This window comes from Tachypleus tridentatus, chromosome 13, assembly GCF_004210375.1.
Source record: "Tachypleus tridentatus isolate NWPU-2018 chromosome 13, ASM421037v1, whole genome shotgun sequence".
In the NCBI taxonomy this organism is placed as follows: domain Eukaryota; kingdom Metazoa; phylum Arthropoda; class Merostomata; order Xiphosura; family Limulidae; genus Tachypleus; species Tachypleus tridentatus.
Genome location: NC_134837.1, coordinates 229,441,535 through 229,464,809, shown reverse-complemented (window position 1 = coordinate 229,464,809; position 23,275 = coordinate 229,441,535). Strand labels below are relative to the sequence as shown.

General features: G+C 32.1%; 1 protein-coding gene across 2 annotated transcripts in view; it reads right to left on the bottom strand.

The window, feature by feature from the left end:
- Nucleotides 1–15,757, bottom strand: part of LOC143241077 (ras-related protein Rab-39B-like) — a 50,973-nt gene extending 35,216 nt beyond the window's left edge. Inside the window, exons 1-2 of one of the 2 annotated variants that reach the window (XM_076484586.1) lie at nt 14,956–15,757; nt 5,924–6,065 (exon numbers count right to left, since the gene is read on the bottom strand). In XM_076484586.1, the coding sequence (XP_076340701.1) occupies nt 5,924–6,065; nt 14,956–15,173 (360 nt within the window). In that variant the 5' untranslated portion in view covers nt 15,174–15,757. The remainder of the gene's footprint in view (nt 1–5,923; nt 6,066–14,955) is intronic. The other variant, XM_076484585.1, reaches the window with a different exon arrangement.
- Nucleotides 15,758–23,275: the final 7,518 nt, after the last annotated feature.

Here is a 23,275-nt window from a genome sequence, read left to right as displayed (position 1 = left end):
TGTATTTAACGTGAACTGCACTAGTGCATCATATACCAATATTATGTGACAATAGTCCTCTACCAAAATGAGGAAGACACAATCCCTTTGCACAGTAACTCTTCTTAAGCACTTGCACATGAAATAATTTCATTCTTACAAAAGGAAAGAACAAAGTACCCCAAAAGTGGGGGAAGATAGATGAGAAGATGCGAGGTAAGTATCTATTGGAAATACATTTTCAGATATGGCAAACATTAACTTCTAAGACTATACCTCACCTCCTGACATAGAAGAGGCAGAATCCCACACTGAAATGTTGGGAAAGCTACTGCAAAGAGTAAATCTAGGTAAGATCCCTACTTATCACTGTAGTTTGTTGTACATAATCAGTGAAGAACTTTTCAAGATCCAACACCCCAGCAGTTAAAACCTGATAAGCAGCAAGGATCTCCCATGCTCTTGTTCAAGAAATGGGGTGGAAGTATTCATATTAGAAAGACTCAAAGAAATGCCTGAATCCTCCTCAGATATTTACCATAAATCTTTTACAAGAGGCAATACAAGAGTTATCTGTAAAACTATTTTGAAAAGCTGACAAGTCTGAACTGAATAAGTGAGCATTCACTTCCTTGGTGGCAGCTTTTCAATGATAATCCAAAAGAGGACTGAGTTGGGTTATTATGTCAGTTTAATGTCATGATGATAGCTCTGTTATTCACAAGGAAAAAAAACTGGACAATAAATAGAATCAGGTTAGATGGATTGAATATTTTCCATTACTACTGGATTGACGTGTATTTTAAAAATAAGTATAGGCATGTAGGCAACATCAGACTTCTGGTGGGACTGTATAAGAGGGAAAAAAGTGATGAAAAATAATAAAAGTTACAGGGCAGAGTCAAAATACCTCAATAGACAAAAACAAACAACAGAGGAAATGGAAGATAACTGGAAACAAATGTATGTGAATTTGTCCATGTACTAACCTGTAGGATTCTCTCTGGGAGTTGGCAAAAATGAGATACAAGAGAATCAGGGGTGTTTAATTTGATACAATGAAATGTGAAAATGACTGCAAGAATCATTATTCAGGGAAGAACATATCAACTTGAAGAGTAGGTGCACTCACCTAGTAAAGTTTTGAAGTGATTGATTCCTGGTCAAAGATGGGATTCAAAACAAACTATAACACAAATCTGGAAAAGAAGATATTTGTGACAAATAATACCACACAACAGAAACTAAATACACATGATAATCTTGATCTGAATGAACACAGAGGTAAGATATGGAAGGGTGGAAGGCAGAAGAGAAAGAATGATAACTTTCATCAGCAGCCCAAGTCACAAGATTGAAAAACCAGTCTCAATGGAGAAATAAATATAAATAAGTATGAGAAGCATTGATGGCATATATAAATCAAAATAATTAGTGATGACGAGAATGGTGATATCAGTCAAGAAGAATGTATGCCTTCAAAGAAAGCTTATATAAAGAACTGGAAGCTCATGGCTCAAATAGAGCATGTGTGAGTGTGTACACAACCATATATTCATTTTCATATGAAGTATAAAAATACTTCTTTTATCTCACATTTTTCAAATTTCATTTACATAGCTTCCAGAACCTCTTAAATGACCATCAACAGTTTTTCAAGGTAGATGTTTTTATTTATCATTTTCTTTACCATATTACTAACTGTATATATCATCATCATACATACAGTTTGAGGAAATGTTTAAAATTAAGACATGGAAATATGTACTTATTCTTAAAATACCTTCTTTAGCTTATATTCATAATTTAATGTCTTTACCTTTTCACTTATAGTTCATTTTTTATTTCTCATTTTCATTTTCCGTCTTTTACAATTTATTATAAGCCTTTGCACTTGTATAGTAAGATATATAGTAAGATTCTTGAAGGCTTGTGCATCACATGACAATAAAAATAAAGCTTAGGTAGTTTTAAAGGTTTCTTTTAAAATAAAGAAATTAAAACTTGTATAATATAAATCTTTGAATTATAATATTTATTATAGTCCTAATTTCATAAAATGCATTGATAGTAAAATTGTTTAAATTTTGAAAGTTACTCAGTAAAACATCGAGACATGTGCAGAAATGATTTTAAAAAGCATGTGCTAGCTAAAGGGTTTAGGTGCTAGTCAGGCATGATAGTTAGAGAAGAAGGTCAATGAAAAAAAAGGGGATCACAACTAAATAAAAAAGACAGAATGGCTGAAAGTTGAGCAACAGTAAGATAGTCCAAAACCAATGAGTGGTTTCACTCATCTTGCGAAGTCCACTCAAGGAAGTATGTGTCCATCACTTAAAGGAATAATTGATTATAATGATGCCAAATTCCCCAAAAGTTAAAGGAACTTGTGCACAAGCTGTAAATAAGATGCATAAATCTTAGTAACATTACATTCATTGTTTATAAGTGAAGTGTTGAAGCCTAACTGAGATGAGTGTTGAAGAACTTCTCAGGTGTATCAAATACTGGGTAGACAGAAGAAAAAATCTTGGAATTCTTGATTACCAACACAGTTGAGCAGTTTATTGAAGAAAAATGGAGATCTGAGAGAAGTCCTTTCAAAATATGATGAGAAGAAACCAATTGAAGATGTAAGGAGCAGACATAATACCAAAGCCTGGAACTATAAGACTCGATTAATGGATAAAATGTCTGGAGGATGGGGCAATTGGGATGTGTAAGAAGGTATTCAATATGTCAACCTTAGTCATCTGTAAACTGGGTGAAAATAACTCATGGAAAGAAAATAAACCCTCCAACCAGAACATGATTAGATACCGAAAGAAAGATGACAGGACAGTAGCTGGACACCAGTCCCCAATTTTCTTGGATTACCACAAAGAGACAATAAAAATATCCAGAAATAGAATTAAATATTCTTTTTCTCAATAGTATTTCTGACCAAGAGCTCTGAGACTGAATCCTCAAGATACTAAAGATAAACATAGGGAAGGGGAGGAAGAAAAAAAGAAGTGGAAAGATGGGTCATGGGTAAGAACCTGAAGAACCAATTTGCAGGCCAAAGGCTGACAAAGCAAGAGAGATGGGCACCCACTGGATTGAACTTGATAGCATAATCAATGATGAGACAAGTGATAACCATGATGTTGGAAGGTTTGAAGACAGAAAGAAGAGAAATTAGAAGGAAGAATAAAACAAAAACATAGACTGAGCACACATGGAAAGAAAAAGGCAAGTTTAGAAAGACAACAAACCAAATATAATAAGGAATGAAGCTGAGCCAGAGTCAAACACATCCAGGCAGAGAAAAGGAGTCTAATAAAGATCCCAGACATAAAAGTAAAGCAGATGAATATCCTATCCCAACAAGTCTCAACAGCAGAGGAGCCAAGTAAGAAGGAATAGAGTTCAAGTAGTAGTACTGTCTAAAGCAATGAAGAGAATAAAACACCTCAAAAGCACAATGGACTGCTTTAAGAATAATGAGAAAGAACAAAAGGTAATGTAAGAGAGTGGTAAAAAAGAGACAATGGCATTAGAAAGCAGATTATAAAGGTTCCGAACACTGAGAATCAAAGAATGAAAATTAAGAATGGCTGAAATCTTTGACAAAAGGAGTCATATAGACAAAGAGGAGGAGTACAGGTGCACAGTTATTCAAGAAACAAGTTCATAAGTACTTTAAATCAAAAGAAGAAGGGAATACTAAAGTAATCTTGAGTTTGAGTTTCATGTAGTAAAGAATGGGATGAATCAATAGACACTGGAGAAAAAGATAAAAAAAGAGCACACCTGTCAAATCATGTCAAGAATGAGATTAGAAGAGTGAGGACTTGTAGCCATTGATAAAGCAGTATCTGGAGAAAAATACTGGTGTTGAAACAGTCAAAATTGTTGTCATATTAGTCATATTCACACTAAGGAGAAGGAATATGATTTGAATAGATGGGAGGAACAAAGAACACACAATTCATTGAACAGTGGCTGTCATGTTTTCCATTTGATAATGAGCTATCAGAAGCCACAGTACATGCAGGTCTCCTTTTACTAACATTATCATCACAAAATGAAGCAGAAATTACCATCATTTTAGAATTCATAATGGGTGAGCAGTGAAAAATGTGCATTTTGTTTTTCTTAATCTTTAGTCAAGAAAGAAATAATTAAGCTGGAATAATTAAGTTCTCATGTAATTAATTAATTAATTTAAAAAAATCCATTTGTCAGACTGCTAAGGAAAATAATAAAGTTATTTTAAGTACAAGTGTTTAAGTGGAGTTAACTGCAAAAGAAATTTGTGTCACCCTTCTACTGGAAGAGGCTGTTTTTGCATGACCACTAGTGTCATGCAAACTTCACAGGCAGAGAAATCAAGCTATTTTGTCTGAAGAGGTGGGTATCCATTGTCTCAGAATTATAAACTTTAATTTTGCATGATAATTTGAGGTAGTAGGTAATTATTCATTTAGTGCAACATAAAAAGCTATATCCATCCATTTGGAGACAATGTTCATTACAGCTAGCATAGCTCTACATAAGACTTTTACACGGTTAAATTACAAAATCTCTACATAACATGCATTCATCTCAAATGAACCAAATTCTGAAAAAGCAGCATTTCAAACACCTCAAAATATTAGTAACAAGTACTACAAACATTGATCTTACAGGTACACTCATAAATAAATAAAAATCTGGTTTCTAGCCTAAATGACTCCAAAGTTATTTCCAATTACAGTTTCACCCATAAGCTAAAATTGGAGTTGAACCAAACACTGTTAACTTGTTTAACATGGTATAACCAATAAGCATATTGTAAGTGTGAACTCCAAGTAAGATTCAAGCCATTTTTAACTAACTACAGTGCACTTACATAACCCATTCTTCCACAAAAAGTTTTGCAAATTATGGAGATCTATCAATTTTCACAATGATACTGAATTTGCTCTAACTGCATATTAGAACTGTTTGAATTCCTTTTGACAAGTTATTGAACATTTAGTTTCTGTAATCATTTTGAAGCATGATCCCCATCGATCCAACCAGTGGCATATTTAGGTAGGGGCTAGAGATGGCTCAGCCCCAGGACCCATGATCTTAATGAGGGTCCATTGATAATTTTATTCTATGTGAAATTACACAGGATGTAGTCCCTTGGTCCACACACAACCTTAAATCTACCACTGGATCAAATTACTGGTACTTGAACCTCAAGAAGTCATGATTTTTACTATTTGTACCAACAACCAAAAAAGAACTTAAGATAATATGTTCACATAAATATTAATTACATAAAATTTCATAACAACAAAAATTGAAAATAAAATACTGTTAATTTGAAATTTTGTACTTTCAGCTTTAGTTCAAGATTTTAATTACATGTCTTTGTTTATTTAGAATTAAGGAAAAAGCTGCACAATAGACTATCTGTGCTCTGCCCACCATAGGTACTGAAACCCAGTTTATAGCAGTGTGAATCTGCAGACATGTCACTGTACTGTTGGGGGAGCTACATGTCTTTGACAACTATTGTAAAAGGTAGATATATTTAACTGAAACCAATAATAAAATGAATATCTCAAGAATCAGTTGGGATAAAAACCTTAACTTTTTTTAATTCATGAATTTCTCTATAAAATCATATTCCACAGTTTTTCCTTATTTTATGAAGTAACTACCACCAACATTCATCCACATAAGCTAGAATGAATCAAGTGCATAATACACTTAACTGATATTAAGTCTATTTCTTTTTCATTACTTGACTTAAATATTCATGGTCAAGAAATAAATAATCCAATGAGAGTAAACTATATAATCTATAATACTAATTTATCTTGGGTATCAGGGCAAAACTATCATAATTTAAACACTTTTAAACATGGGTTATCAGTAAAAGTATGTAAATATTCTTTTAATGTACACCGCTGGTAGCACATACTTGATAAATAGCTCTCCTTGGTTCAATATGCTTAGTGGCATCAAAAAGCCAGTCCACAAGGTGTTCAAAACTCGCTCGTCTTGTAATGTCATACAGGAGCAGCGCTCCTACTGAATTTCGATAATATGAACGTGTAATAGACCTGTAACACACACAAAAAAAGTATAAATTACAAAACTTTCACTAGATAACTTTATTCTGTAATATTATTTACAAACATAGAAATTCTACAAATAAATTTAAGGTGAGCATTTAATACATTAAATGAAGACATTTTCTGTATTGTTAGAGAATGTATTTTCAATTTAATTCTACAGATCTATCATGTATTGTATCTGCTTTAATATAAGCAAAAGCAAAAAAACATTTAATTTACATATTAAAAATTTCCTTGTTGTGATTTAATATCATAAAACACTATGTCTTCACACAATTATAGTCATTAAAAAAATATGTTGAAGGATTTGTAATGTATATACTTATTAACCTAAATAATCGGTTAAAAATACAAGCTTTTAATAATTCATATCTAAATTGTCAGGTTAAAAATCTGGCAGATACAGAGGCCTTAACTGGATAATAAATGTTATAAATTTGAATATCTATGACTATTTTGTTTTATCGTGCACAGGATTCATTCTGAATACCTATGCTCAATATTGAGTCATTTCTGGAAGAGTGAGTTTTACTCAAGACAGTATAATGAGTGGACATGAAATCCCTAAAAACTAATAAATATGAGCCTGAGAAGTGAGTCAAAAACTTCCCCAATGTTGACTTTTCCTGATAGTCCACAAAATAAATACAGTCTGGATAGGACAAATAATATATATATACCACAAGGACACCTCAAGTTGTCTTGCAGAAAACCTCATATCACAGTCCACATAGGTAAAGCCAAGGCAGAAAGTATGAACACTTTCCGTTATCCTTGCTTGATGCAGATTTTCGGTAAGTTTAACCTGGTAGACAACATCAGCTGCATAGCAGGATTCTACGAATGAAAAAGGAACCCTGAAAGAGAAACAGTACCTAATCTTCTCAAAGAAGTTGGTATGATAGAAGGGATTGAGTCCTGTGAAGGTAAAAAAAAATCACCAAGAGACAAAACAGTCAAAAGATATAAAAGAAATGTGTGAAATGTGTCTACATTCTCACCAAGAATCTCATTCTAGAGCTAACAAAAAAAGAAAAAGAGATATAAAAATATGAAAAAGATGTAAAATTGAATGTGAAGAAGAGTGAAATAGTCTGTATGTATTCACAACTTTAGTGAAACATTCCAGCTGGAATCATCAACAAACCCAACTGGTAAGAATACGAGGAAAGAGATTATTAGAAAAAGTGGATTGGAAGGCAGAAGCTCTGAAAGGGAAACATCCATGGTAAGACATACTTAAAAGCATAACAAGACACAGGAGCTCATCACTTCCAAAGAGTCCATCCAAAAAGCAACTGACAGAAGGAAAGAATGTAGAAGAGAATTATGGCAAACCACCTTCGCAGTCAATGTCTGAAGAAGGAAAGAAATACAGAAAGGTGAAGGAAGAGGGCAGGCATGCATGCAAGAGATCAAGCAAAACCTCATCAAGGTCTCAATCAAGCATGGGAGTTGGATAAAGGAGATGGAGAAGGATGAAAAAAGCAGAACAAAGTGGAGAGGATCAGAAGAAACACCTCATAGTATCAGGAAAGGAGAAAAGCCATAGACAGGGCCTTTAAACAATTAGTAAATGCAGAGATTGATAAAGCAATGGCAAATAGTCATACAAAAAAGGCAGAAAGATAGTTCACAGTATGACTAACAGGAAAAAAGGAGTGGCAGAAAGACCAATGACAAAGGACCCACAACAACCATTTATAAGCAAAGACAGTGGAATGGTAACAAGAACAATCCTACACAAGTGAAAGGTCCAGCTTGATTAGTTACAAGTGAAGCAAGCTCCATGAATTAGGATAGAAAAGACAACTTAAGATAAAGAATGGATGCATGAGGGCAAAGCAAAAGAGAGAGGAGAAATTGGGAAATAGAAGGAGTTATGAGAGAAAATAAATGGTATAAATACTAAAAACAAGCAAAGATAAAAGACAAAATAAACTGAAGTATTGTGAGCCATAGAGTAAAAGAAGAAAAAATAATAAGGAAAACAGGCAAAAGATAGTAAGAGAAACACATCTGAGAATGAAACACAGAAAGAGATTGAAAGATTACTCTCATTTCCCAGTCATTTTACCATTTGGTAATAAAGTACTATACAGAGTAAATCAAGTTCACAACCAAATAGATCATTTCCAACAAAGAGAAAGAAATTTAGCCAACAGAATTGGAATAAGAGGCCCATTAAGCATGTGGTAATTCACAACACATTAAACAATGGCTGTAACAACAGTGACAGTTAACAAATCTCCAAAATCTGCAGCACAAATGAAACTTAAATGTGAACAGTCACACAATCAAATCTAAGTTGAAATCATTGTTATTTAAGAATTCACAATAAAACTTAAAGATTCTGAAACAAACTCTAAGAAAAATTATAACCCACATTTCATTAATGATGCAAATCAAAATAAATTGTAAACTGAACTCAGTCAAGAAGATTAAATGCATCTGTTCTCTATAATGCCAAGGTAAAGAATAACACTTTTACCACTACAAGTGCATGGGGGAGGGGATGTCTGTGGAGATGTGCTGATCTCCTATGGTGGAGGGCTTTTGCTGCTCGATGCTATCATCACATAGCAGTGAAATTGGACAGAGGTTACTCCAAGGCTAATAGCATGAAATCTCTCCAGCAGATACATGAAGAAGATAGTTGAGCTTTGTGCAGAGGTGAAGAGTCATCACAGAAGATAATTTTGTTGCTTAAGCACAATTATCATTATTTTGTAGAAGTTAATGAAGGTATATAATATTTGTCCTAACACAGTATCTATGATGGCCTGCTTCACTTTCATAAAAATATTGCTCATCAACTGAAAGTATGAACAGACAAGACAAGGCCTCCCTTCTAATTTTAATATTACTATGGAAATAAGCATTTTTTCATGTTTAATTACAGGTTTGTCAGGTTTAAAGATAAATATGGTATAGTTAAGAATAGGCTTAATTAATGAATGTCTAATGTTAAGAGTATTATAAATAAACTGGATAGGTTTAGAGTTCTAGATGAAATGAAGTTATATAACTGAAATAACAGAAACCCAATTAAATTGGAGAATTATTATAACAGGAATTATTTTTAAATTCAAGATTATACAATATTTAACTGCAAGCACTTTTGAAAAGAATGGTTTGGAATTTTTTTTTTTATAGCAGAAATAAACTACAGCCTATTAAGACTGAAATAATAAAAAATGGTAATCAAAAAGTTGAATTTTATGGGCTCCTGTCAGGAATTTCAAGAGTAGAAAATTTTTAAATGACAATTGTTGTAGACCATCTGATCAGAAAATTGAAGTTAAGGTGAAAATGTACGATTAGATTATGGTTGTTAATCCTTTTTTGCAACAAGCTCATGTAACTTACATCATCTCATAACAACCATTTAACCACAATGCAGTAAAAATTATAACTCTAATGTAGACAACAAATCAGAATTTTTAGTTATGTACTTTTTAAAACAAAATACAAAATAAATCTAAATCATCCTTTTTTCTTTCTAGAATGACTGCAAATTGTAACAGACATCATAACTGGTTATTCTAAATAGCTTAAAGTTCATAACAGTACACATCAATTTATACTTAATTTTATTGACCTTTGACCCACATCTAACCAATTATCTTGTTACGCAAGTTGTAAATCACTTAGTAAAAGTCCTTTTCAAGTTACCCTATTGAGTGACATACATACGAGATGCTCATAAGCACACTTTCCTTATATTTCCTTAACTGTCTTACCTAATCTAACCTAACAAGTTTCTAACTTATACATTTTAGTTCTTTTTGTAATAATAGATAAAGAATAAAAATAAAGAACAAGAAACATAGTACTTATCTTTCATCTTTTGCCTTCTTATTGTTGAACGTCAAGAAAAATTAAGCCAACTTTTCTTTTTATGATAATGATACTACTCCATAAAGTTTATTTAATTAAATAACACTTACAAGAACACAGAATAATAACATGCAAAAAAAAATGTCCTATAACTATCAGAATTCTTCTGGCTTTCTATCATGCAATACGAGTCTTTAAAAATTCAATTAAACTTGTTGACTACTCCCACTAACAACAATTTCAAACTGAATGACAAAATAGACAATCCCCTGTATGGGAAAACAATATGCCATAATTTTTATATCAGTAGAGACTGAGAATTTTTAAAAAAATAACTTCCTTATAAAACTAAGAATATAAAACTTAATTAAAATTTGATTTATTATCTACATTTTAATGTCAAGTTTATCTGTATACAATGATAAACAGCATGATTACATTTTAAATGCAACTCTGTTAAAGACCTACCTACTGAAAAAAAAGAGTTAAATACTAATGTAATGTCTGCAAGTTTTTGTTTATAGAAAAGCTATATGCTGTGTCTACCATGGGTAAATGAATCCAATTTTAGCATTGTAACTTCAAAGACTTATTACTCATGTAATAACTATTAGAGGCTAATTTTAAACACATTGATTTGGATTGTACAAAGTCCACCATTGAAGAACTACAACCTACTGAAAGTGATTCAGAATGGTTTTCATGCCAAATGTTCAGAAAGCTAAACAGGAAGGATGCCACTTTAGAATTACTGTTAACCATTAACAAGGATATTATTACAAAAGAACTGTTTTTACAGAGAAAGGCTTTTAAGATTTCAACTTATTTTCTCTGAAAAAAAGATGGGTAGAAGATGATCTAATTGGAACTTACATCACCATTCAGGAAATTGGCAGGATAAAGGCCAATTCCTTTTTCTTGTATATAAATATCACAGAATGAGTTTTAAGATTAGCGAAAAGACAAACTAGGCTCTAACTGAGAGAGAGTTATTTTAAGTTGGTTGGTTAATTTATGGAGTTTAAAAAGAGTATTAGTGATTTCCTGCAAAATAAAGAATAATCATTAGAATATAGCACAAAATAAAAAGAAACAGGAATCTTTACCTGTCAATCACCTGGATAATTTTGTAAACTTAAATAAAATTACTTCTTTTCTCAAGAGGAAATAAGATATCTTAACTCATCACTCTTAAGATAATCCTTTCATCCCCAGAATCATCCAAATAGCCTTTCATGAACCCCTTATAATAAATTGATATCCTTTCTTAGACAGGGATATCAAAACTGTACACATTATTTCAAGTGAAATCTAAATTGTGATCTGAAAAGAAAAACAATTATTGGCTTGTAATCATTATGTCTATTATTCACCCTAAAATTCTAGTAGCTGTATTATGAGCAACAGTACACTTCCTCAATGGATTGAGTGATTTATCTTTTTCTTTGGTCATGCTGTTGAATGGGTTTCCATTTATATTAAACTGTATGACCCAAATTATAACCCAAATACATCACTTTCCACTAACACTAATTAAAGTTCTGTCCATATTACCAATTAGTCTAAGCCAAGCTAAAATATTTTTGCATCATCAGTAGAGACAGAAAGAAATATCTAAGAGTTTAAAGTCATCAGCAAATTTGATTAACTTGCTAATTATACTACAGTAATATCAATATCATTAATGTAAATAAGAAAAAGCAAAGATCGTGAACCAACCTGTGAAACAACTAATAAAAACTTCTGGTTTGAACAGATGTTTAAAAGCTTCTTTTATCACATTCTCTATAATCTTTACCACTATAGTAGTAAAATTAATTAATTCATAATTTTTAGTAGAATTCTTCTCACACCTTTAAAAACAAGAGTAATGTTATGGGCTCTTCAGTCTTAAGGCATCTGCTTACTGTCATGAACTACAAAAAAATAAAAGCGGTTCACGTATCTAATTTTTGACTTCATTTAAAATTCTGGAAAAACAATGTCTGATCATATTACTTTATCAATTATAACCTTCCAATTTTTCTTTGCACCATCAAAGAACTAACTCTATGTAATTTCGTGATGAAATAAATTTCAATATTTCCATTTGAATTCTCAAAATACTGTTAGCATTCTCTCTTGTAAAATGTAAAATTTAAAGACAGCAAAGAACCAGTTGGTCTCTCTATGTCATTCCATTCATAAAATGAACTATGAGTAAAACAATATTAATAACAGTAAAAGAAACTCAGAGCCAGCTCTTATCATTTCCATACTTATCAAAGCTTCTCTTCAACTCCTTTAAATTTAATGCATATTCACAGATGAAGACAATGTATTCCCAATTCTAAACACTCTATTATAATAATAAAACTGTCTCAACTAAAGATGACTTGAATACTTCCACAACTAATATTTTTTGTTCTAGTCCTACCCTTATCACCATTTACAAATAGTATAAGGCAAAATGATGCACTGACACTCTCAATTCGCTTAACAATCTTGAACATTTCAATCAAATCCCCTCTAATCATTATTTTTTAATATGACATTTCTATCCCAGGTACCATTCCAGTAGCCCTTCTCTGCATCCTTTCCAATAATTCATTGTCCAAAGTCCCTCTATTCATCATAGCTATCCAAATTATTTTATCAAACACCTATATTCAGTTCTAATTTTTTTACTATTAAAGTCTTCTCTTCAACTTTTCTAATCTCACTGTATCTACCAAACATGAAAGCTATCTATTCCAGAGGAAGACTGCCCTATTCAAAAAATAATATTGCCCAGTTTGGAGTTGACATCTACTTCGTGACAGTCACCCAATATTCTGAAGGCCCAATTAGTCAGGTTTTCACAATATATGCAAAATTGAATGAATAAACAAATTCTCATGTCTATAATACATAAATACAATCTCAACTGAAAAGTTTAAAGGGTACATCACGGTGAAAATTTGGGGGACCAGCCACCTCTGATGGTATGTTCCTATTTTAAATACAAACAATAAAAATGTCTGAAGCAACACTGCAGTGAACTGCTCACTGATTGGCTCAGTGTCAAAATAATATTACTGACTAGAAGTTTTTAACATGTATAATAAGTCAGGGATATAACATTCACTGTCAAAGCACTATGGAATAAGAATCTTGAATATCCATTCTTTCAGAAGAGCTAATTCCTATATCCAATCAAGATGTGTAAATATGCAGAAAGAGTTCAGAGAAAAACTGCCATGGTGATACCGGAGATGGAAATTTTATCAAAATAAGATGCATAGGAAAGAATCTGATTAAAGTGTTTACGATTATCCAGGGAATCTGTAGTACTAATAAGCCTTTTTTTTTTTTTATGTGTAGTGGTAAGAATGGTAGAACAAGAGAATAACAGTATAAATAATTGCATGGTAAATGACATCGTCTTAGATCTTTTTATTTTTAAAGCAAGAAGAACAGCCTTGAGAAATCAATAATCCCCTTGTTTTCCTTAAGTGTTGTGTAAATCCTTGAATGTAAACATCCTGATTACCATTACTTGTCTTAATTCCCAATAGGATGAAGTTCTCTTAAATAGAGATCCATCCAACCATCCATGCTAAAACATATATCAGTAGTAAAATAACTTAAAGCTTGGTACCTGAAAGTAATTCATATTATTAAAGTTCCCTAACTTTACCTAAGCTCAAGTATTTCCAACTACATCATGGTTTTCCATTACAGGTTGAGTATCAGTAAAAAAACAAATATTAAGAACTCAATTTTAAGTAGAAAACCATGATGTAGTGGGAAATACTTGAGCTTAGATAAAGTTAGGGAATTTTGATAATATGAATTACTTTAAGATAAGTTACAGAGTTAAAAATTAACTTATTAGTATTATTATGATGTTAATAATTTAATTTTTAACTCTGTAACTTATCTTTTAAACCATCATTAAAATTATGTTCCAAATATTTATGAAAAACCTACTCAGTGCCATAATAATTTGTTTGTCATAGGTGCCATTATTTAAATAGTCCTATAACAGTATAAGCATTTTGCAGATAAAATTTTGTTTCCTCTTAACTAACAACTATCATTCATACTTAAAAGTTGTATCATTAAATCTAAAAGACAAATCATACCATATTTATCACTGAACAAGTTTTAAATAAAAGCACTCTCCTTACAACAAGAAAATGACTCTTCACTACAACTGTATGCAAAGACTTGATTAGATCCTTACTGATGTAATTTGTAAATGTAGTATTAAAAATGTTGTTCTTAAAACAATTATTTTTTGAATAAACAGTACCACTTTTGATATACAAAACGTTACAGTTTTATCAGCACAATTCAAACACTTTTCCTATGCAGCAATTTCCAGAAAACATTTTCCAGAAAATGTTAATTTTTCTATTTTTTCAACAAGGTATATGAATACTATGATTAGTAATTATTAGTACATTGGCTGGCATTTCTGCTAATTTTAATAATTTTCTAAATTGAAATTCAATAGCTATTTTTAATCATCTACTGTTTAAGCTGGTATATCTATAACAAAAAAAATACATATTAGAGTACACTCATTCAGGATGACTATCAACACATTAAGAAGTATGTTACACTACTCAGCATTGCTGAAATTTTAAAACCTTCTACATTTAAATCTCTCTGTTTAATTGTATTTTCAAAATGTTATATAAACTAAAAATAAGTGAATGTTTCTTTGTTCTGGAAAATAAATTAAAAAATGTTCCAAGTCATAATATTTAAATGAATGAAGATACCCAAGGGTGCAATTATTTCCTATATTATTTTTTACTTACACAATTAAGTATGTTTTAATCATACATGATTAAAAGAACTTTTTAACCATTCTATATAAAAGCTTTAATTTAAAAATATGCATTAATAATATGAATTATGTATATTAATTTACATATATTGTTGAAAAATAATATTCATTTGACAGTTATTCACGTTACCATATTTTAAACTTATGCTACCCTAATCAAATATGTGTGAGAAAAAAAAAAACTTCTCCACAAGTATTTTAACCCAAGATTACAACCTGAATCTCTCTTGTCCAGCTGTGTCCCAGAGTTGAAGCTTAACCCTAACACCATTTTTTATTTCTACAAGACGGGAAAAAAAATCCACGCCAACTGTTGGATCCAATACTTCAGTGAATTTTCCTTCGGTAAATGCTCTCAACAAAGTGCTTTTTCCCACCATACTGTCGCCAATCAAAATAATTCTGAACTGGTAATCAAAAATTGATTCTACCATAGTGACTGATAGTAGTAGTACTATTACTCATTTAATGATTTATAACGTAAATACATATTACATTAATTTTCTCCCTAAGTGAAACAATAAAATAAAATTTATAAATTTAAAATGAAGTTTATTACGATTTTAATAACTTTTATAATCAAGCGAGCTTAAACTATATACAGCAATAGCTTGCACTTCTATATGTACACATTCAATACAGGTTAAGCGGTGTGCCGTTTGCTCTGCGGTCAAAGTCTGTCTGTAGAATGTGATGTGAAACCAAGTTCTATCCTGCTCAATTCACGATAAATATTGATTTTATTTTCTTTCTTCATGTAACTTTCATATTTTAAACGCAACAAATTATGTATTATCTCATGTTGGATAAACAGCACAAAATATTATTAAGTTTCTTGTTACTAAGCCTAACTGAACAATAATAATTTATATTAACACGTCATAGGTTTATTAGACAGGTATTGGAGTTTAACGATGAATAATAAATAGTACGACGGCAATGACAGTTAACACGTGAGGAATAGAATTTCGCAATACGGAATTCAGACACGGACGAACTTTCGCTATCCACCGTCACACGCCAAATATTTCTTGCCGTCATTGACAATGTATTATTTTTAATGTATTGTTATCAATGTGTATACAAAAATATATATGTATAAAAAATTTCGTAAAAAATATCCAACGTAAATTTTTAATTATCTAAGGAGGGGCGTTAACGGATTTAATATTATTTTATTATCTGTGTTTGTTTCAGTTTAATACATATATATTTATAAATGCATGTAACTCATACTGTTAAATGTGTATTGCGCTAGTCTTGCCTTTCCTTTAGATTTGTAGAATCTTCTTGAGAGAAAGAAAAACAATATATGTTTTACGAAAACACCAGCGTGTCTTCGAATATTGTTGAACTTTCGAGAACCTCGCTTAATGAGTATTAGAGCTACTATCGCAAGACGCCGAGAGACAGTATTAGAAAATTGTTTGGTTGCTACAGTCAGTACACTATAAGCTTCGGAAGCTATATATCGTAATAAATGCTTATTAGTCAGAAAGCTACAGATATTTAACCAGAAAAGTTTATATATTTCAAACGTTATGAACCATTCAACTTCAGAGAATTATCTTTGTACGTTAGTATTTCTATGATAATTTTAGATATTATCGTCAGTAGAAAACTTATGTGTGCTTCAAGCTGTCAAGAGAAGTGTACCAGTGTATCAACACAGAATTAATTCGCTCTCCATTAACTTCAATAAAAGATTCAGTTCCCAACCACATAGAAGACTCGCTATTACTTGTAAATTTATAAAACTTTTATATAAACCATTATTTGTAATAAACGTTATTATAAATTGTATTGTTGTTGTATATTGAAATATATTTGTGTTAAGAAAGAAAATTGTATGAATTAATATTGTTGGCAAGTATCATAAATGTAATACATATCGACATTTACTTAACTTCTAAATTAACATTTTCGACTATTTGAAATCGAAATACGTAATGTACGTGACAAAATGAATCGAAAACTCGCCCGACAAAAATTATAATACGTGACAAGGGTAATATAGATGAAAATGAGCTATGATAATTAACTGGAAACACATTTGGTAAACTAGCTTCTCATTTAGGCTCATAATTTGCTGCAGATCCTGATTCATGGCTTACGAGAGAGTAGCACTGACTTTGCCTCTCATGAAATAATTCGCTTGGTAGATCTCAAACTCAGCTTTTTGTTAATCAGTATCACTAAAGTCAATAAAAACAACAAGAATGCTTGTAATGTCCCAATGTTTGAATGTTGTTAGCATTAATTAAATCGTAAACTTGTACTAGCAGATTGCAATGTTTAAAAAGTCCGTCACTTCGAATTTCCTCTGGATTTCTAATACCTATCAACTTCTTGTTGAAATGATACATAGCTTCCTGAAAGTCAACATATAATCTTTCACTAATAAAAATAGGAGAGAAGTGTTCTTCCACAGAAACCTTGGAGCAGACATAAAATGATAGTAAATCCAAGATAATTTGGAAGAAATTCATACTAAACACAAGCTTTCAATGTTTTGTCCACAGTTGTCACCGAGTGAAACTAAACTCAAGCAATCTCCTTCAATGAGTTAATCATTTTTTAATGTAAGCTTTCTTTAAATTGTAAATAGTTATCCTGTTCTTGCTGTTTCATTTGAATAAGTAATCGAGCAAAAATTTAGCAACACTACCTTCGCTTCTTTGAAACTTCGATGGCTCAAAAGATCGACAACAAATATTAAGTTTACCATTTAGTCTAATGTTTTTAATGAGTACCAAATTATTTTTCATCTTTCTCCTTACCACTTCGGCCAAGTCTTTAATCTTGACTTCCAAAATGTAGAATCTACCTCGACCATAAATTGGTAACACTTCGTCTATAATACTCTGTGAACGACTAATCTACTTGTGACTCAAGATATCTAAGCGTTTGAAAACGAATAGATTTGTTCCATCTACAGCTTCTGTCGAAGATGTTTAGGCTTCGCTTGAAATTTGTTCGACAAGAGCAATGCTTCTTAATTGTGTGAATGTGAATGATGGGGTGAATGACAGAGTGAACGAGTATTATCAATTATACAAAAAATCCAAGAGCAAAAAGCCATTAGTTTCTATTATTTATTCTAGTTGTAATCTGATGAATATCGATACATTTATATTTATTTTACTTTGGCATGTATAAGGCGTGCGACTATTCTAGTTTTAGTTTAATGTTCAATCCCACTATTCGTTGGTAAAGAGTAGCCCAAGAGTTGGCGGTGGGTGGTGATGACTCTTCCCTCTAGTCTTACACTGCTAAATTTAGCACAGATAGCCCTTGAGTAGCTTTGTGCGAAATTCCAAAAAACAAACAAACAAAACAATTATTTTACTTTGTATTATTCTAGTTTTAGTTTGTTGTATATTTAAGTCATAACAAAGAATTTTACATTTTAATTTAGTATGTTTTTACTTTTTTACGAAGTGGGGTGAGTGAGCTGTTTTGAAAAAACTTAAAGGGGAAAATGATATTGAAAAGGTTAAGAAGTGCTGTGTCACTAGAGTTGTGAAAAGCAAAGATATTTGATTTAAGCACGCCATCGATTGAGACACACACCAAAACATTGATTTAACTTCTCTCCCATTCTAAAACTATATTTTCCTTCACTAAATATGAAACACCGATACTAAACTGTAAAGCTATAATCCGCATATTTGTACTGTTTTCGCAGCTCCTCTTTTTTAAGTTAGTATTATTGGTAATTAATTTATCCAAGTATATCCTTTAGATTCTGAGTTTTAAAAGATTTCACATAACATTTTTTACGATTTGGTAATTTCAGATTAATAAATACATATATATGGCATTAATAAACGAATTAAAATCTAACGTTTTAAGCATGAATATTTAACTAATGTCACACTGGAAGGCACTGTGTTTATAGACATGGCCATAATGCATAAGATTTCGTCATGGCTCAAGAGATGCGAGTTGCAACTCGTGTATTATTGCCAATAATGGTTGTCGACTTCTCGTTGTACGACAATTTGTTTATTTGTAATTAAGCACAAAGCTATACAAAAGGCTATCTGTTCTGCCCACAATGAGTATCGAAACCCGGTTTCTAGCGTTGTAAGTCCGCTATATTGTGTCTGACATGGTTAGGTACAGGAATTTCTCATAAATTATAATGTATAAGAAATTTTATCGGACTCATTAGTAATTAAAAAGTAAAGCAACTGCATACTTCAGATGTTTTGACAAAATATCTGATATTTCGTTTAATTAAACACACAGTATTTTACTTTAATAATGAGGCGCCAACGTGAAATAGTTGTCTTAAAGTGATTATTCCACTCATACTTTTTGTGAAATGAGTTAATATTTTGAATATATTTTACAATTTTATCAAAATCGAGTTATTAAATCAGGAACAAATTGTTGCATTGTTTTATCCACACTCATTCTGCAATGACTCTTTTTATTTTATATATCCATCAATCACTGTCTTGACCATAAAGTTTGAAGTAACTGAAATATTGCAAAAGGCGATGAAAGTACAATTTGTTCAAAATCGCACTGTTGAATCTTCTTTTAGACAAGTAAAAAAAAAACGTAGTCTTCTTGAATTCGGTGTAATAAATGTAATTTTAAAAAATATTTTCTGTATTAATGCTGAATTATAACAGCGAGTGTTCAAAGTTGAAGTTTCAGATTAAGACTTCGACATTACCTTCAAATACCACTATATGAATTTAAATATTAACAAAGATTAACTTAAAAGTAACCACTTGTTTGAAATGACCATACATAAGAGATATAAACACTGTATTTTTAATTTCTACATTTATAGAAACTCTTCACTGCGATTAAAATAACAAATAAAGAAAGGTGAAAATTACAATTAAATCGAGAAATGAAAATTACATTCAAAAGCAAAATTTAAGTTCAGGGAAATCAAAATTATAGAGTATAATTAAAAAATGTGAATGAATTTTAAAAAATTGATGTCCTGTGCAAGCATTTGTACTTTACAGCTGGGAGTTGATTTGACTTTTAATGTAAAAACACAATTTTTTATTGGAAATATATCAAAAACCTGCATTGAACTCAACAAACTTAAGAGTAAAAAAAGTCATTAGTTATTATCATGACCGGGTGGTTGTGGCGTTCGACGCGTAATCTGAATGCTCACCCATTCAGCCATGCGGGCGTTATAATGCTACAGTCAATGCCACTATCTTTTGGTAAAAGAGTAGCCCTAGAGATGACAGTGGGTTATGATGACTAGTCTTATATTTCTAAATTAGGAACGGCTGGCTCAGATAACCCTTGTGTAGTTTTGCGCGACATTTAAAAACAAAGAAACATGTAAAAGTTACATACAAACTTTATTGATTTATACTGGAGAAACTAAGAGAAGCCATTTCACATGATATATGTGGATGAAAGACACGACAGGTAGTTTTGACAAACTTGAATTTATATGATGGAATCAAAGACTGATATGCAGATACACGTGAAAGTCAAACAGTTGCCATAATTGGCCGTCTGCATTCAAATATGTATTTTACAGAACGAGTTCTTCCTTAATTGGTAAGTTTTGACTTCCAGCTTGTACAAAATAAATATTCATTTTGTATTATGTCCAATGATTAATCGGGATTCAATATTGTACTCAAACACGTTTCTATCTACTCCAGAAAGGTCAAGATCAGACAATCAGTTATTCTGTCACATGTTAAAGCATTTCAGAAAATACCAGGTAAAAATATCCTTTCAAGTACATAGTGTAAAAATCGTTTTTAGCTCCATAATGAAATTTACAAACACATATCAATAACGCATTTTTAGGTCAAGACTTTACACGTCTTATTATAGGATGTGTGCAATTAACAGATTTTGGAAGAAAGTTTCGTACCATTTGAAATATTACACAATTACTTTTATGGCAATCAGTGTGGATGGACAACAAGTTCCTTCTCGACTCTTACAGTTCTATTATAATGTTTAACTGCATGCACAAAGCTGTGAAACATTATTTAGTGGAACGCGAAAACAATTTAAAGATTAAGGAATTGTTTGTTTGTTTGTTTGTTTTGAATTTCGCGCAAAGCTACTCAAGGGCTATCTGCGCTAGCCGTCCCTACTTTAGCAGTGTAAGACTAGAGGGAAGGCAGCTAGTCATCACCACCCACCGCCAACTCTTGGGCTACTCTTTACCAACGAATAGTGGGATTGACCGTCACATTATAACGCCCCCACGGCTGAAAGGGCGAGCATGTTTGATTCGTCAAGGAATTGATATAAGATACGATGAATACACGGGAAGAGACACATTCTTTGCCTTCAATCCAACGATCGTTCTTTCTGCTGAGGCCCGGCATGGCCAAGCGTGTTAAGGCGTGCGACTCGTAATCTGAGGGTCGCGGGTTCGCATCCCGGTCGCGCCAAACATGCTCGCCCTTTCGGCCGTGGGGGCGTTATAATGTGACGGTCAATCCCACTATTCGTTGGTAAAAGAGTAGCCCAAGAGTTGGCGGTGGGTGGTGATGACTAGCTGCCTTCCCTCTAGTCTTACACTGCTAAATTAGGGACGGCTAGCACAGATAGCCCTTGAGTAGCTTTGTGCGAAATTCCAAAACAAACAAACAAACAAACAATCTTTCTGCTGACCCCTCACTAGTACAACGGTATGCCTTCGGATTTACAACGCTAAAATCAGGGATTCGATTCCCCTTGGTGGGCTCAGCAGATAACCCGATGTGGCTTGACTATATGAAAACACATACACACTTCATTCTGCTGCAGATTCACATTTGAATTTCGTGAAGCGTGGAAACTTACGGACTGAAATATGCTTTGCTAGTGTCTTACTCAATACTATTCATGTTCTCCTCTACGCAGAATTCTTGTAGTTTAGAAAATGATTAGTTTAGAAACGTCATAATTGATTTCTAACAAGTTATGAACACTAGAAATGTATTTAATACTCTCACAAAATTTGTGTACCCGAAAGAAGCTTTAGTTGTGTTTGCCTATGCAGAAATGTAACTATAGATCTTCAATAAACCTGGTAACTGCTGTCTCTGTATTTACTTTGGTCGAAATTGAAAAGGAGACTATTTTGGTCAATTATGAGTGCCTCACATAACTTTAACATAAGAAATTTCATCACAAAGAATTGTCGAGAGTGGACTTCCAACAGATTGTACCCCGAGTACCATAACAATCTGTGTGTGTGTGGACAGTATATTATACTTATTACCTTTGTATGTGTCTAAACAAAAACTGTTATATAAAGCTTTGCGTGGAATTCAAACTTACAGGAGGGCTATCTGTGCTGGTCATCTCTGATTTAGCAATGAAAGGCTAATCATCACCATCTACTGCTAGGTCTTGGGTTCCTCTTTTTCCCACAAATAGTAATATTAACCATCTTGTTATAACACCCTGAAGCTAAAGAAACGAATATGTTTGGTCGAACCCTTTATGCTCAGATTGCAACTGAAGCACCCTGACCATCTATCCATACTAGGCCTAAGAGATTAATCATATATTTGTTAATTATTTTGTTGCAAAATATATTCATGTAATTATATTTTTAATAGATGTCACATTTATATAGATCATATTACAAAATCTTTATTGTGAAAACAATAAATTGTTAAAAATAAATCTTGGGTGGAGAACTTTATATCAAACCAAACCAATAATAGTTTTATACGTAATTAAATATAGATGTTCATCTTATCTTGAGACACCCAATAATGTGCTCTTCATCCTCCATTTACAAACTCTATCCTTAGAGATATTATCTGTCTTTGTAAATCGAATTTAATTTTTATTTATCACGTAAAGCAAAATCAACGTTAGTAGTTAAAGACTTTGTTAATATAATGTCATGTTGATCTACATCATACAAACAACATGCATGCATTTTTGCACAACTTCCATCTGTAATGGCACAGCGGGTTAAGACGCTTGACTCGTAATCTGAGGGTCGCGGGTTCGAATCCCTATCGCACCAAACATCCTCACCCTTTCAGCCGTGGGGGCGTTATTATTTGACGGTCAATCCCACTATTCGTTGGTAAAGGAGTAGTCTAAGAGTTGGCGGTAAGCTGCCTTCCCTCTAGTCTTACACTGCAAAATTAGGAACGACCAGCGCAGATAGCCTTCATGTAGCTTTGCACGAAATTCTAAAAGAAACAACAATGGTGGCAGCGCTATCTGGTTTCTCTTAGTGGAACTATGACTAACGCCTCGGAATGGTCTCTCTCTGTTAACCTAAAGATGACCTAGGAAGGTCAAAACGTTGTTCTCTGCTTATCAATAAAAGTGTTAATACCCATACCAGCCGTTCTGGTATATACAATAATAATATACATAATATACAATCTTTAACTAAGTCTTGGAATAAACAATAAAATGTAGAATCATATTCACACTTAATGTGTATAGGTTCTGATCTAGAACTTTTAAAAATAATAAAAAAAGATCCAGATATCAATGAGCATTGTAAGAGTCTGTAATGTTTTGATATATAGATATCACACATCCCATTGTGGGTATCAAT